At 35.4% G+C, this 17,750-nt stretch overlaps 1 protein-coding gene across 1 annotated transcript in view; it reads right to left on the bottom strand.

The window, feature by feature from the left end:
• Window positions 1-1,598: 1,598 nt before the first annotated feature.
• LOC145148851 (uncharacterized) overlaps window positions 1,599-17,750 on the bottom strand; it is a 33,461-nt gene continuing 17,309 nt past the window's right edge. Inside the window, exons 3-11 of the mRNA XM_079075174.1 lie at window positions 9,305-10,309; window positions 6,567-7,562; window positions 5,484-6,377; window positions 5,036-5,182; window positions 4,262-4,368; window positions 3,127-3,499; window positions 2,754-3,005; window positions 2,555-2,664; window positions 1,599-2,113 (exon numbers count right to left, since the gene is read on the bottom strand). Coding sequence (XP_078931300.1) covers window positions 1,705-2,113; window positions 2,555-2,664; window positions 2,754-3,005; window positions 3,127-3,499; window positions 4,262-4,368; window positions 5,036-5,182; window positions 5,484-6,377; window positions 6,567-7,562; window positions 9,305-10,309 — 4,293 coding nt within the window. The 3' untranslated portion in view covers window positions 1,599-1,704. The remainder of the gene's footprint in view (window positions 2,114-2,554; window positions 2,665-2,753; window positions 3,006-3,126; window positions 3,500-4,261; window positions 4,369-5,035; window positions 5,183-5,483; window positions 6,378-6,566; window positions 7,563-9,304; window positions 10,310-17,750) is intronic.

The following is a 17,750-nucleotide window of genomic DNA, read 5'->3' as shown; positions in this document are numbered from 1 at the left end:
GAGTCAGGCCATGGACTCGGTGAGTCCCTTCGATCAGATTCCTCATTCAAACGATTTAAGGTAGATCCATCACCCTAAACACTAGATCTACCATCCTAAGGGTCGATTGTCACATAAAACTACAAGCTTTACGTTTAAACATGGCATATAGGGCTCATAATGCCAATATAACTCTAACAAGGATGATTAACCACAATAACTCTTATATGGCTAAATAAAGCTATAATCTTTGGACTCTCTGGACCTCACAAAGTCCAGATCTGAAGTCTAGACTTCTTGGTAACTGATGTTACTCAAAAACCCAAACAAAAGACGGCAAAAAGCCCTAAATCTCCATAGATATGAGATCTATCCAAAATAAGAAGAAAGGTAAAGACTTCTTACCTTCCTCAGGAGCTCTGAACAGGAAATCACTGGATCCAACAGCCTCACCTCCAGCTCCTTGCTTGATAACCTCCTCCTCTTCCTAAAATGATGCACAAGAACCACAATATGAGCTTCTCTCTCACTCTCTAGCTCCAATAGCAATTAGGGTTTGCTCTCAGGGGAAGGTAGCCGTAAATGAGGCTATAAGTGCCTTTAAATAGGTCCCAAACCCGAGAAATTAGGGTTTCTCTGTCCAGCACCTACTCGGCGAGTCCCTCCTCTGACTCGTCGAGTCCATTCATTAAATCCACGCGAGCAACTTGACTCGACTCGGCGAGTTTGACCCTCAACTCGTCGAGTCTCTCCTTCAATCTCAAGATTAACATACACAATAATATCCCTGAAAATCCGGATGTTACAGGTATATTTTCTCATTCTCTCTGCTTGGCATGGTCCCAGGGTTTTTTTTGGAGAGGTTGTTTTTAAGAATTTCTTGACCTCTAATTGCTTTGTACAAATGATGCTCGATCTCCGTTTTGCTTGAGTTTTGTTGAGGGAAAGATATCCGCCAGGGATATTAGTTCTGATGAATTCGAGTTACAAATTATGGATGGCAGTATTGATAATGGTGAAGTAGAAGAGGGATATAACGACGACGGCAACGGTGGCGGTGACGACAATGACGAGTCTCAATCTTACATTCTTGTGCATCACTCCTATGATTCCGATGTAGACGACAGGGGTGGTTTCTCAACTGGTGGTGTATTGTGAACAAATATTGAAATTGATAAGCCTGATGTTGCTACTGACCATACACCGTTAACTACCCGAAAAAGGAGAGGGGCAAGAACTTATGTTGCTTTTGATGTGGCGATGACCGGTGGTGAAGGAACTAGTTCTGGTCGTGTCCTGAAGAGGTCCCGTTCCTTGGATCCCTCTAGATTTCAATCATTCACTAGCAGAGGTACGTAGGCCTCCTTCCTATGCGGATCGCTTGAACAATTATAGTTTAAACTTAGATTTGTTAGAAGGGTATAATAGTTAACTGATAAAAATAAAGATTTAAAATGATTATAGATGTTAAAAATAAGGATTTGGGAAAGTATGGTATTGTGAAAGTTTATTAAGGGTAAATATGATATTTAAAAATTAGATTAGACAAATATGATATTTTGATGTATAAAAATGGCATATACAAAATTCTCATTTTTTTATTGCATTTAGGAGCATTGACGGCATGAAATAGACCCATGAACTTATGGGTATAGGATTTCAAACACACAAGTAATTCATGAAAATTAATATTAGTTCTGAACATAGTATGTGACCGAAATTTTCTTATGATATCGGTCGGAACTCAAGGCCACCTACAATAAGACCGGAAACAGTTCCTTCATAACTAATTAACTTCAAATCTATACTTAAATAATAGTTTGTGAGTACTTCATTTAAGTTGAATTTCCAGATCCTAACTTCCATCCATCCATCTGCCCTTGGTATTGGAGCTTCATTACTATCATGTAAATTCCTTGGGCTTGGTGATCTAAAATAAATAATTTCATCATCTTTGTTTTCGAAATGGGGTAGATCTCTTACTTTCACTGGACAATGCAGCCCACGACATGTGTCCGAAAGCTTGAACACAAGGTAGCACACATAGTTTGTATCCCATGATAACATGCGACTTATAATCGTGCATTTGATACCAAATACTTGTTGTGGTAGAAGCTCAATCACCTCTGGAAATCTGCATATACATATATTATATCATGTGATTGCATGCTTCCCTTGACATGGAAAACCACTTAAAAAAACAAAACTGTTGTCGATCTTCTAGTGATACATCATTGGTATCTTATTCAAATACACAATAATAGCATTTGAAACTATCAAAAGTTGGTGTATCATGAGATATTGAACAAATATTTGGGTAGCCATAGCTAAACACATTAATTTCTATTAGAGCATCTCCAACTATACTTTATTTTTACGCTCTTTTTTAGAGTGTAAAATAGAGTTGAGTTTGAGCTTAACTCTATTTTACATTCTATAAATAGAGTGTAATGACAAAAATAAAGTAATGTTGGAGATGCACTTGTACGCATATATTAATGGGAAATGTAAAAAGGAAAAGTTTCTTGGCCAGAATGAGGAGACTTAATTAAGTTAGCCAGCTCAAAAAGAAAACCTGTATTGATCTGTTTGTTGTGTTTTAAAACATTCCACTTCCGAATAGTTGTGTAGAGCCGCCTTTGCTGAAACCAGATGATGTTTCTTTCCATTCACATTGATCGATATCTGTAGGTCAAAGGTTTTCACAAAATTTATCACAAAAGCAAAAGGAAAATTTTCATCCTACAGATAACTTTTGTTATTAAAAAAAGGACCTTTTCACCACCATCATCGTTTCTGGAAAAAAAATTAGTAATCGAAGTTGCCTGTCTAGTTCCCAGGCTACGGACACTTGATAGACTAGTTCGCAGGCTATAAATACTTGGCAGGCGAGTTGGCAGGCTATAGATACTTCGCAAGCGAGTTGTCAGGCCAATTGGTAGGAGAGTTCGGACCCAATCCACATATGAGTTTGATGTTAAGACTTCTTGAACATCCATTAGTCCCTCCAAATTTTCATGTTCCGCCTGCATAAAAATTGCAAGGCAATTAATAACATGTAAACTAGAATCTCCATACGTCTTTGTCTGCTTCAAAAACATAAATAAAGAATCTAGATTAGGAACCAGAGAGTATTTTCAAACTTACATTGCCAATGGCTCGAAATTCAATGCCTTGAACATATATGTTACTATCTCCACAGTAATATCGTGAGAAGCTCTCCAGTAAAAACTTAAAAACGATATGTCCCTTGTTATTCAAGAATCGGCATAACTCAATCATCATCCACTCGTTGTCTCTCCATGTTGCAAAATATGCATGTGAGGTTTCAGCCTTTTCGCTCCCATTTTTGTACTTTAGGTTCACATAAACAGGTTTAGTTGAAACTGTTCTTGGATCACAAAATTTGAAGACTAAATAAACCCCATAAACGACATGGGGAGATAAACGATGGGGAGCTTTTGTCTTGATTTTGACATTTAGATTCATAATATCCAACATCTGTGCTACCACTCTAAACCTGCACATGTTTTAAAATATTAGCCATGACCCCATTCCCCTGTGTACTGGTTCTACTTTAAATTTAATATCTTTTTGCAAAAATGGGGCTACATGTTCAAATATATGGTGTTTATGTAACGATATCTATGATTTGTTGAACTATGTGGAGTCTAATGAATTCACACATCATCATCATATTCTTAGACAACTATACTATTTTCTTTTTCATACAATGCACTTAACTTTATAAAAGTTTGATTGAATACTTTTTTTTTAAATTAAAGAAAATATATTTTTTTCAATTGAAAATTTTAATGATCATTAACGCCAACATAGCATCCCACTATGATGGAGTTTAACCAATTAAATGTTAATTAATCATTTCATCGTATTCAACCACTCCATTAAACTATACTGTGCCGATGATGTATCATATATTTCTTCTATTTCTTTAATGATGAAGTTACAAATAGGCTATGAACTAATATTGTTAATAAAGTATGCTGCTCAAAAAACTCTGTAAATAGTGTTTTTATGTGTTTGGTTCCCATATCATGAGAGTGTGGGTGGGAGTTTATTTAGAAGCACCATTTAATTAAAACACATCTAATAAAACTGTGTGCTGCTAAAAAACCTCCAATAATAGAGCATGTGTGTGGGGTTGGGGGGGGGGGGGGGTGTTGTCCACCACTAGGTCTAGACTACAGGTGAGGGTTCATTTAAGATGATCCATGTTTATATGCATGTATGAACAAACATGCATAGAGAAAGAGCGTAGAACCTTGATTCTGGAACTGATCGCCATCTATATCGACAATGGTTAATGTATGAAAATGTTTTTGCTGATATCATTTCATTTCTTTCTCCATTGCAGTCTAGTGCAAACAACTGTTATACAAAACAAAACAAATAAGCCCAAATTCTGTTACATGTAAATGTATGTATGATTTGCACTATCCCTCACAATAATTGATTATATCCAAGATACTTTGTAAGAAAAGATTCATTATTTAGTTATGCAAGCAGCACTGAACAATCATGAGCAAGGGTAGTTGAGTTCTAAAGTTAGAGGACATTTTGGTAATTCCAGATATGTTCAAGTGAAAAGGCTGAGTGAAATTAAACAAACCAACAAATTGAAAACACTACCGTTTTTATAAATTACAAATTTGGACCCGCCCCCTAAAAATACCCTTTTTTTTCCTCCCACCAGTATAATCCTAGTTAAATTACCTTGTTTGTCCCCAAATCCTGCTTTTAAATCCCCATTAATCATTACATATGACACTAATAATCCCAAGTTTAGGGTTACTCTATATTTAATATTCTATTTTACAAATTAAAAATGATTAAATTTAAAGTATTTATTTTGAGGTCCATGGAGTATTTGGGATGGCTGCCTGAAGGGTGGAAATCATATCCAAAAGACAAAATGAACCACCACTAAAACTCATAGAGACTAAATTTATAATTTACCTAAATTTAAAATAGAAAAAGGTGAAAATGAATTAATGTAGATAACATATAGAAGTACTTAAATATGAGAACAAATTACCACTTTGTCTTCTTCAAGAAGGATTCCGTTGCACAGCATGTTATAGAGGTCCTTTTCTCTCTCAGTAGAGATATCTGGAGAGTTTGACATCTGGAATATTTTTTTATAGTTCTTGGGCAATCTGGGCTTCCATATTTCATAATCCTCCTGTATGTATATCCGTTAAAAAATAAAAAACTCTGTACCACACGCTTATCTGCACTTTCTGAACGCAACTGTTTGATTTAGATAAATTCTGTTTATTCCTTACTAATTTCAAAAGCAAATTTAAAATATTATCATCCTTATTTATTAAAAATATTTTCTCTTTGTTTACTATTAAGGGGAAGCAGTAGTTTAATACTTGACCAAGATTGTACAATTAAACTTTTCATTTAGTTTTACCTTCCATAATATCGCATATTTTCGATGAACATTATTATTCTAGGAAATTACATTAAAATCTTACTTGGAATTCCAATGCTTTCTTAAGTTGTTGTAGCACTTCATATGTTGTGGGTCGTTCTTCTCTCTTGCGATGTAAGCATTTAAGGGCTATGCTTTGAAATGCATTCAATGACTTTGGAGCAATTTCGTCCTTTATGCCTTCAAAAACTAACTCATCAAGTTTTCCCTCATTATGGTTGTCCTCAACCAATTGAGATAGATAGGAGTCCTTACGAGCATCATACCCCAATCTCCCACACAATATCTCAAACAAAACAATGCCAAGTGAATATACATCAGATTCTTTAGTTAAGCAATGTGATACCTCGTATAGTGGGTCAACATAGCCGTGCGTGCCACAAGCCTTATCAATGACAGAGTCTATATCCTCATTTATTGGGATAATTAAGGAAATCCTAAAATCACTGATCTTTGCTTTCCAATCATCAGTTAGCAGAACGTTGGAGCTATTGATATCTCTATGTATCACCAACTTATGTGTTGCTTCGCCCCCATGAAGAAAATCCAACCCACTTGAAATATCAATGCATATTTCCAGCCGTTTCATCCACGTAAGACCACTGTCACTCAGATGCTTGTCAAGACTTTGTCTGGACGCATACTCATAAACAAGGATTTTTTCATTCATTTTCTTGCAATAGCCTACAAGACCAATGATGTTCTCGTGTTTATTGTTCATAAGAACTTTAAGCTCGTTAGAAAATTGTGGTTCTCCATGACCATGCTTCATATCCAAATGCTTTGCAGCAATAGTATTACGTCCATTAGCATGTGTAACTTCTCCTTTGTAGAGGTTCCCAAATCTTCCTCTTCCAATGAGATTGTTGTCACTGAAGTTATGTGTGGCCAATTCTATGTCCTTAAGTAGGAATTTTTTGTAGTCTGAGGGGTTTTCCTGTAAATCATCAAATATTCGGTCAAATGAGAGGTCATGGGTTCAAGTCTCACTAGGAGACATAGGTGGTGTTTAGGATTAGATTACGAGTAGGATAGTTTGCCGTTTCAAAATAATAATAATAATAATAATAATAATAATAATAATAATAATAAACATTGATTATATATAGTTTTAATATATACTTACTTGCAAAGACAATGCTTCCTCAAGTTTCTTGACAATTTCTTCTGCTGATGGACGTCGGGCTTGAGTTTCTGCCACACATTTATATGCAATTTCTGAAAATACATCCAAGGAATCTAGATAGGGTCTTTTATTTAGAGTGGAAATGTTTTCATCAGTTTCTTCCATTAACCAAGGATCTACCATTTCCTCTATTGTTTCATTATGGAATCGTTGTTGTGCAACTGTTGCAATCCCTTTTGTATTTTTCTTGGTGTAAATTGAATCATAGGCAAGCCTCCCGGACAGGATTTCAAATAAAATGACCCCAAAAGAATAAATATCTGATTGTTTATTCGACGGGTGATATTCTGGATCCATGTACACCTGTGTGTGTACAATACCTTTCTTATCCATAGTGCTTGGTTTTTGATTCTTGTGGCAGAACTTGGAGAGCCCCAAATCAGCAATTTTCGCCTGCCAATTCTCAGTAAAAAAAATGCTACCGCTTGTTATGTGACCGTGTATTATACTTGGTTTGTTCTCCACCGGTCTGTGAAGGTATATCAACCCACGAGCAATATCAATGCAGATCTTCAAACGTTGCACCCAAGTAAGATTACCCAAGTAACCAATGTTTCCCAAATAATCACGGAGGCTTCCTTTAGAAGCATGCTCATAAACAAGTACTATATTAGTACCTTCCTCACAAAAGCCAAGAAGAGAGACAATGTTGGGATGCTTATAAGTAGTAAGCATTCGAATGTCTGCAAGGAACCCTTGTTGTTTGTCCTTTCTAACCAATATGCGTCTTATAACTACAGTGCTGCAACTTTTCCTGGGGCTTTCATCTCTAGTCTTTTCTTGTAATGAAAAAAAATAATTGCTATCAAAATGGTCAAGTGCTGCTGTGTACACCTTACCAAATGCGTCTGACCCAGTGAGGTGTGTTATAGCAAAATCCTGGGTGGCCGACTGTATATCAATGAATGAGATCGGCAAGCGTTTCAAATTTGTCTCCTGCAACAATAATGCACTTATATTAATAAGAGAGTTACAACATATATATGTTAGTAAGGATGACAAAGAAGGTAAACAAGTTCAAGTTATCAAGTCATTTGTAATTTTTGTGTTCATGTAGAAGATAAATATCCAAAATATACAAGACATAAAAGAAACATCATTAATTTTTTTTCGATTGAGTTAACCGTCTTAATATGGGACTTCCAAATTAGAAAATGAAAGTAAGGGCTTTAATTGGTAAATAATGGTGAACTAATTAATTAAATGGTTCCTACCTCTTACTCTTAAAGATTAAAGCTTAAAAGAGGTAAGATTGTTTAAGCATCAGTTCCAAGGCCATGATTAATTCAGAAGTTGTACCAAACGCACAGGATGGTTACTGATTCAGATGTAACAACTGAATATTTTCATTCGAATGTTACCAAAGAGTTGAAAATGTATTCCAAAAAAGATTAGGGACATTACAACATTAATTGTAGCAAACACCTTGTTAAAGTTGAAAGTGAATGTATAAACACACTTAAATTTTAAGTAATTTTTATCACTTGAACGTTATACTTTTTTCAAAATAATCCATGTCGACCTAATTCACGATTTTAGGTTCTACCGGCCAACAAATTCAACCGCTTAACTAGGAACCAGTCACTGGTTAGGTAGCTCTTAAAAACCGGTTATACATAGCCAGTGAAATTTAACCGGTTAAACTTTATAATTGGGCGAGAGGATGATAGCAAGCCCAGTTGGTTAATGGTTTGAAACATAAAGTCCTTGAGTAATACTAGAATATGGCTTACCTCACGTTTTGGCTTTTATAAACTAAACAAACTAGGATAGTTTCTTACAAGGAGCAATATTGTGGGAGCGGAGGGACTAATATTTCATTTTTTTTACTCATTTAAAAAACAGATCGAATATCTTTCGATCCCTTTCACCCACTTATCAAATATGAGATTTCTTAATTAATGACTACACCTTTGCTTTTCTTAAACCCAGTCATTAATAAGAAAACACCATAGCAACTTTGCTTTTCGTAAACCCACTCACAAATAAAAGCTATATAACACAATATTGTTGGAACTTGGAAGTTGAAAGTTATAGCTTTTATTTGTATAGAAGCTTTTGGAAAAATACCTGAAAGCTTGTAAAAATATAAAATTACATGATGTCTATGTTTGAAACTTTACGATATATGTAGAAGTACAAAAGTTTCTTAATCTTTTACGCCCTAGAAAAAAGTAAAACAAATTGATGTTTTTGAGTTTCAATAAAGGAAAGAAGTGGAAAGTTCACTTTCCCCCCTAACTTTCTTTCCAAATATTTGGAAGTTTTTGAAGAGAACGTAACAAAATGTTTAATTTTCTTTTCATTTCTTTTCAATCCGATAACACAAAATACAAATTTCTTTTTGCTTTCCTTTATCTTCTTATCTCTCCTTACATTCTTTCCCCTTTATTTATTTATTTATTTATTTATTTATTTTTGCTAAAACTCAAGAATTAGGCGTTAAGGGCATGTGATGGATATTATCCAAAATGTCTAAAACTATTAGATGTATTTCATTATAACTTTTCTATAGTTTGATAAATCAATAAAATTAATATTTAAATATATTAGTAATACAAATCTGTATAAAGTTCAAGTCTATCGGTTGTGTATTTCAAATTAACATCATAAATACCACAGTTACCTTAAAATAAAAACGAAGCAACATTAAGTTATTTTTGTAGATATTTACTTACTTGCAAGCATAATACGTCTTCAAGTTTCTTGATGATGTGTTTCGCTGTTGGACGTTTAGCTTGTGTATCTTCCAGGCACCGATATGCAACTTTAAAAAATGCATGTAAGGAACATTGTTTGGGTCGTGTAGATATAGTGGAGCTATTTTCATGGGTAGTTTCCCATAATCTATGATCTACCATATCACTCATTGTTCCTTCTTTTAAGCGTCGATGTGCCACGTGTGCAATCCCTCTAGGATGCTCCTTGGTGTAAACTGGATCATAGGCAAGTGTGCCAGACAAGATCTCAAATAAAACAACTCCGAATGAATAAATATCTGTTGCAGTTGTTAGCTTACCCTCTTTCTCATATTCTGGATCCAAATACACTTCTGTACCAGCAATATGGATTGTATGGAGACTATTCTCTTTTGTATTCTCGGGGCCAAATTTGGAGAGCCCAAAATCAGCAATCTTTGCCTCCCAATTCTCATTTAACAAAATGTTACCGCTTTTTATGTCACGGTGTATTATCCTTGCTTTTTTCCCTGCCTTGATGTGAAGATATTTCAGTCCGTGTGCAATATCAATGCACATCTTTACACGTTGCACCCAATTAAGATTAAGAAAGTTATCGGTGCTTCCCAAATACCTATCAAGGCTTCCTCTGGAAACGTACTCATACACGAGTATAATATGACGGTCCTTACAAAAGCCAAGAAGAGAGACTATGTTCTGATGATGACAACAAGTAAGCATTTTAATCTCTGCATGGAACCCTTCTTCTCCTTGCTTATCTTTTCTAATTTTTATACGTTTTATAGCTACAGTGCTGCGTTTCTTTGGAGGTACTCCACCTTTCTTCTTCTTCTCTAATGACAAGAATACTTTTCTATCAAAATGATCGAGTTCTGCTCTGTATACATCACCATATGTGCCTTCGCCAATGACTGTCTGAGTGAACTTCTTAGTAGCCAATTTAATATCTTTAAGTGGGATCTCTAGGTGTTTCAATTCGTTTCCCTGCAAAATTGTGCCCAAGTTAAAAGAGTTTTGTAGCCAATGTATTCTAGTAGGATATATAAGAAATAACTACAATGGAAAAAATTTACTCGAAAACAGTAGGTAGGTTTTTTTATTAGAATTAAGTATCATTAACTGGGACTTCCAAATTAGGGTATCAAGAGTACTCCATGCCACCATATAAAAGTGATTTCACCTTATCACCACATCCACACAAGGGTATTCACCAATTCACATCATCAAAAACAAAAAATTTTAAGTTTTAGTTATCAAATAAATTAAACAATAAATGAAGCTTATAAAAAATACTAAATTTAATAAAAAAAATAGGTTACATTAATTTTTATAAAAGAAAAACTACATAAAATTAACATAAATCTGGAAAAAACAATCACATCTCCTTACATTTTTTGTCGATTCGTCTTTTCCGTGGTGGAGTATTTGGATTTTGTTCCATTGGGGGAGCGTATAGAAAACACTAATTGGAAGGTAATTTAGTGTGTGTAATAAATAAGGAAAATAATGGTGTGTATAAATATAGGTGAAATTATATGTATTTATAGGTAAATTTTATAATGATTTTAATTTTTTTTTTTGTTCTTAGCCGTTGAGCAGTCGAAAAGCCAAACAACCCCTCTTTATCTTGCATTGCTCATTGTTTCAATTTTCATGGGAGACCACACAACGTCCCACCATATAACCACCAAGATGGTGTATACGTCTTGTGGGTCCAAGCAGAAACTCTATTTCCCTGTCGTATATAGTCTCTAGGATTTGTGATTCAATTTTTTTCATCACCATTATTGTCGACCACACACTTTCCTCCATCACTTTAGATATATGTATGTTTCTTCACCTTACTCTAGCTATCCCAATACACCATCACCTCTTCCATCTCTCTGTACCCAAGAATGGAGCGACCATATCCAATATTCTTTCTCGTATTAATTTTTACTAACGCTTCAAAATACCCTCACTATCGGTCTATGTTATCAGCACGACCTCCTTCCACAAAACAAAATCTTACAATTATGCCTAAATTGTTGTCCTCATTCGTCTCCGATATCACTTATCATCATCGCCTTCATCCATCATGCCCTTATACAACCACGACTTACCATTTTCATGTCTCCCATTTTCTTGGTTTTTATCTCTATTAGATAACTGAAAAGATGAAAACCTAGTATGAAATTCAACCTAGGGAGCTTTGATGTAAGTTTTACAATAACAATTCATATTTTGTTTTTGAAGCTATTTGTTAGAGTATCTTCTCTTTCTCTTTCTCTTTATCTTTTTACATGATTGCTTCCATCTTTACAATAGTGAAGCAAAAAAACCCCAATTTTATGCGAATAACGTCTCCCCTTCTTACTCCCACCATCCACTTTTTCTTCTTCTTCAAAGCTCATCGTGTTTCCTCTCTCCTTTACTTTCACAGAATAATCCTTCAAATTAAAGAAAAGAGCTCTTATAGATTACAAGGGTGGATAACTTCCTTCCTTGCCACCTCCAAAAGACACCTTCTATCGTGTTAAATGTGACCTGAGTACTGATGACCCAGATAGATGTCAGCCTGCCTGAGCAATGTTAAGAAATCCAAAACCCAATATAAGGGTGGATAACTTCCTTCCTTGCCACCTCCAAAAGACACCTTCTATCGTGTTAAATGTGACCTGAGTACTGATGACCCAGATAGATGTCAGCCTGCCTGAGCAATGTTAAGAAATCCAAAACCCAATATCTAAGTGTTTGGGGTAGGTATAGTTATGTGTTGATTAGTGTACGTAGTTAGGTCCGATCCTGCTTTAGTTAGGGTTACCTTTTGTCTTTTTCCTATATTATAAGAATGATAGCTAGGGTTTCAGTTATACAATCGTTTTCAAGTTTGTGTATAAGAATACTCTTTCCTTCCCTATGGACTCAACATCGGCCCAAAGGGTCTTCTGGTCGGCCATATAAGGCCCCATAAAAACTAGGGGCCCAATTTTCATCTCATTTCCTGGTAAAAATGTTTTATTTAAAAAATGTTTAAAAGTATTAATTAAAAACCATCAAGTTTTGTTCAGTATAGGAATAGAGCTGACCTTAATTAGGAAAACTATCTAGGTTCGAATCTTATTATATTACATTTCAATAAGTTTTTTGTTGTACTATAAATTTTTTATACAAAACATGTTACAAACAAGAGTTCATGTGAGTTGCTTTGCATGCTCTCAAATATATTTTTGGAGTTCTCTATATAAATTTATATTCAAGGGGGGCTTTTTTATTCTTGAATCATGCCTATATTAACTCTAGACACCACTTTGTAGACAAAGTAGGTCGACGTATGCCACATTAACTGAATCGGGGTTAATTTCAATTGTGTCTTTATGTGTGGTATTTATTCTTGCTTATTCCCAAGATGTTGGTTTCTATTATTAAATCACAAGCTTTCTAATTTAAAACCCATCCGTCCAATGACGTTAGTATTGTTGTTGTAAGATACTTTTAAATAGAGAAAGATCGAACAAATCAGGAAGAAGAACATCGTGAGGAGTGCACGATTAAAGAAGCTAAACTGTATTCCTTTCTACACCTCATCACAAAAAATGACTATTGTTTGGTCGACTGAAGAAGAGATCTTACTCGCTCGTTCATGGATTGATGTAGCAGAAGACCCACACCACAATGACCACCCTTCGACTACTTTTTCAAGTAGAGTCGCCGACATATACAACTGCCAAACTCTTCAACCACGAAGAAAAGATCTACTCTACGTCAAATGGAGAAACGCACACGCACTTACAACTCGGTTTACCATTATGTTTCGTAGGGTGATGCGTGATGCTGAAAATGGTGATAACGAAAATGCTTTGCTACAGAATGTTCTTAAGGCTTACCGTGTTGAAACTGACAAAGATTTCACGATTGTTGAGTTTTGGCAAATTGCGAGGCAGAGCCTCAAATGATATCAAATTTGAAGTCTTTGTCTTCTAATTTTTAATGGGTTGTGTGTTTGAATTTCTAGTGTAATGTTTCTGAATTTGTAGTGTTCTTGTGATATTTTTAATTTCTATGTTTTTTTTGAATTTTTATGTTCTTTTCTGAATTTCTAATGTGATGTATTTTTTTTAATCTCTATGTTTTTTTAATGGAATTTAAGTTTTTAAAAAAAATAATATGTTTGCAATATTTATTTTCTAAATTAATTAAAGAAAATATATATTTAGCATGACAAGTGTGGCAACCAGCGCCTAGCAAATAACAAGTTTTGGCGAAAGTGTGGCAAAAATGATGTGGCACCTACGTGGACTGTGATAAGTGTGACACCATACCCACCAACCTTAGATCTTCCTTAAAATAACATTTTCATTTTACCTCTCTTAATTGTATTTTATATTTTATATTTCTTGGGTTTTTAATTCTCTTTTCAAAAATACCAAATATATAAAAATCAATATTTCTATATAATATCTATATACTTGATAAAAAAATAATACAAATAAAAGACTGTGTTTAACAACACGGTATTATAGGCAGACTTTTTTTTTCATTCAGTTGGTGCAATTTAAAACATTTTAAGTAGGAGAGAATGGTTAGATATTAGAGAAGGATTTAAAAATAGCTTGTGCAGTTGAAGGCAATTTCAAATTTTGTTGATTTATCAAACTAAATAAGCTTTGAAATTAAAGCAAAAGTTAAATGGAGTATTTAAGGGAATGAAAATAGTAAATATTTTCATTATGTTGTTAATTGACGTAGGGGACAGATGGCTATTTGTAGTGTGATGGTTAATGGTATTTGGAAGACTAAATCGATTGAAGTTAAACTTGAGTTTCAAAATCATTTCTCTTCTTGTTCTTCAAGTGAGGGGTGGGTGGTTCTCGGCCTACTCTTTCCTCGAATATTTTTAGTAGGCTTTAAGAGGAGCAGATTACTTTTTTATGCTTCTTTCTCTTGTGATGAGATAAAAAAGGCGACGTGGGACTATGAGAATGAAAAGGGTCTCGGACCCATTGGTTTTAGTTTCAGGTTTCTGAAGCAATATTTGGAGCTTATTAGACAACATGTGTTTAATCTGGTTTGGTATTTTCAAGATGTATCCCATATTCTTCAGGGGTGTAATCCTTCGTTCTTTTCCTTGATTCCAAAAGTGAATGATTCGAAATTCACTTCTAATTTTCACCCAATTAGCCTCATCGCGTCAATATAAGATTATCGGCTAACTTCTTGCTAATTCTTGCTATTGTCATTAATTCGGTTGTTAGTTCTGAGCAACCTACCTTCATAAAGGAGTAACAAGGTCTTGATGGTCCGGCTATAAGGAAGAAAATAATGGTGTTTAAGGTGGACTTCGGAAAAGTGTATGACTCCTTGATATGGGAGTATCTCTATGAGGCCATGGATAAAATGGGCTTCAATTTGAGACAACGCAAGTGGATTATGTGAGCTCTCTCTTTAGTTAAAGCCTTTGTTCTTCTTAATGGGGCTCCAACTAAGGGGTTCCTAAATGAGCAGGGTCTTAGACAAGGTGATTCTTTATCGAAATTTTTGTTTTTATTTATTTATTTATTTTATTTTTTTTGCTATGGAAAGATATCAAATTGGGTTGCTGGAGGCTAGTAGAGCTGACATTTTTAGAGGAGTGAGGGTTGGTTCGGGGGATTTAGAGCTTTCCCATCTTCTTTATGTGGATGATGCTATTATGTTTTGTGCCTAGAATTTGGAAAATGATCGTTGCATTGTTTATATGCTTAAGGTGTTTCAATTGGCTTTAGGATTGAAAATTAACTTGTTTAAAAGTAAGTTAATATGGATGGGTGTCAATTTTGATATGGTTAGTCACTATGCTACAATTATTTGATATAATTCCATTCATATTTCTTTTGTTTATTTTGGAGTATCTGTTGGTAGCAATATGAACTTAACTGGCTCCTGAAATCCCCGGTAGTTGATAATTTTTTTTCAAAATTATTAACTTGGAATCCAAAAATATTGTTGACTGGAGAAATATTGACTTTGCTCAAGGTGGTGATAGGAAGTCTTGCTAACTATTATATGCCCATTTTTAAGACTCCAGATGTTGGAACATTAAAAAAGTGATCCTTATGCAATCTGAGATGAAGACTTCCAAAATGAAGATTAAGTTTGAAGTGAAGATGTTTTCAAAGATGAAAACCTGTCCGAGATCTATGTTTGTTTAGAAGCATTTTGTGTCTGTAATGCATTAATTGTTGCAAGTACTATTTTGTATTGTTCTTATTGTTTTCTAGTATAGTACAAGAGACAATATCAACAACAATGGTTGTGTCAGTCTATTGATTATCAATTGTCTCTCAGTCTATGTGCACTTTATCTGATTTGTCTTTTAGTAACTCCTTGACTATTTAAGGAGTTGTCATCCTTTGTATCAAGACAGAGAAGTGTACACCTTTTTCACTCTAATCAAGAATCATTCAGTCAATTATTCTCTCTTACATTGTTCTTGTTCTTGAATGACTTTACGTTGTTCATACTTATTAGTATTCCATATTGAGCACTTTGTTGATTATATCTATTCCGAGAAAAGATTGGTTTACTAGACTTGACTGGATCATCATTACAAGCAATCATTGATCTTAAGTTAATTCAAGGTTTGAGTTCTCAAACCTTGTCCGTGAAAATCCTTGTATTCCCAATTGGTATTAGAGCCTAAGTGGTTGTCCTTTGAATCCATAAGAACATATTATAGTTGATTGAAGATTACCTTGGTATCTCAATCATTTCTGTATTGTAACACCCAAAAGCAGGTATGACCTTATAGCCCTTGAAGTATCTTGATATTGGTATAAGAGACCCTTAAGTATGTTGGGCGTACTTAAGAGTACGCTTAGCGTACTTGGTGAGGAGGAACACAGAGGAGCAGCACGTACGCTGGGCGTACGTGCCAGCATGTTCAAACCCTAAAAATCGGACTTGAGACCTATATAAACATCCTTAACTCCTTTGAACCTCACCTTTAACAGCCTCCTTCACCTTCAAACGTCCCTGAAAACCCTAATATCATTTGTGAGTGTAGCTTGAGCTTTAAGAGTGCATTGGTGGTTCTTTTAGTGTTCATCCAAGAAGAAGAAGTTGCCAAGGAAGCTTGGAGTGTCACTTGGCTTCAAGAATCTGATTATTGTCGACCTTGAGTAGCTTCTGGAGGTCTAAAGCTTGTACCATTTCATTTTAATCACTAGATCTAGCTAGGGTTTCTAGTCTTGTCCCTTTAGTTGATATTGGACCCTTTTCTTGTGAGTTAAGCAACTCCAGAGGAAGGAGATGACATATCTGAGGTCCCTTAGTCCTTTTCCAACATAAAAATGGAGTCTTGGTGGGATTTTTGACCTCATGCATGGGTTAAGAGCTTCAAAATGGTCTTTATGAGGGTGTTGGGATCATATGGGACATGCAAAGGCATAAAGTTCCCAACTTTATGCCTTGGGTCGTCTTAATAGGCCTAGATCTGACTTCTGGACGTAAAAGAATCGAGCATTACGCACTTAATGGAAAAAGTGCTTAATCTGTTAGTACGCCGGGCGTAGATCTGCGTACGCCGCGCGTAAGTCCCCGAGCCCCAATACGCTGCGCGTACCATGGTTTTACGCTGAGCGTACGCGTCGCAGACGGGCTTGGACATGTTTTGGGATTTTGGGCTTTTGGGCCTCACTTGGTTATTGGACTTGGATTACATTCTGTAAATTGTGGGCCATTTCATCTGTTATGGGCCTTGGATATATTGATTGGGCTTTAATGGGCCAAGAGGCCCATTAATGATATTAAGCTTAGACTTTGGGCCCATTAGCAAGGAAGGGATAATTGGGCCTCATGAAGGGGTTGGAGTTTGGGTTTCTTTTGACTAAGTAAGGTCTTGACATTAATTTATTATTATTATTCAGCACGGGAGGTTTTAGACTGTTAGGAGAGCAGCTTTTGTATTTCAGCGGACAGAGGTGAGTTTTCTCACCATACCTATGGGTCTAAGGCACCAAGGTCGGCTCATTATGTGATTATGGTATATGTGTTAGTCATTATGTGTTTTGATATGCTATGTGATTGTGTGTTCTGCATGGAAGACCCCGGGGGGAGCCGGAGGCATTGGGTGTAAGACCATGTGGGGTAGCCCATGGCATTGGATGTAAGACCATGTGGGGTAGCCCATGGCATTCTCTCAGGTTTTATGTATGCATAGCTTATATGATGTGTTTGTAGCTTAATTGCTAACGGGTTATGTGTATGTGATTGTGTGTGGTATGCTCTGGGGAACTCACTAAGCTTTTCAGCTTACCGTTTTTGGATTTGTTTCAGGTACTTCGGAGCCCAAGGGCAAGGGCAAGGCGTGATGACGTGGCGTGCACTCTATCTCTCTTTCACTGATATGAATCGGGGGACACTGTGATGTTTTCTTTTAAATAAATTGTAGTGAATGTGGATTCAA

Source organism: Lactuca virosa, chromosome 1, assembly GCF_052849685.1.
Source record: "Lactuca virosa cultivar CGN04683 chromosome 1, Lactuca_virosa_CGN04683_v6, whole genome shotgun sequence".
Classification (NCBI taxonomy): Eukaryota; Viridiplantae; Streptophyta; class Magnoliopsida; order Asterales; family Asteraceae; genus Lactuca; species Lactuca virosa.
This window is presented reverse-complemented; position numbering and strand designations above follow the sequence as displayed.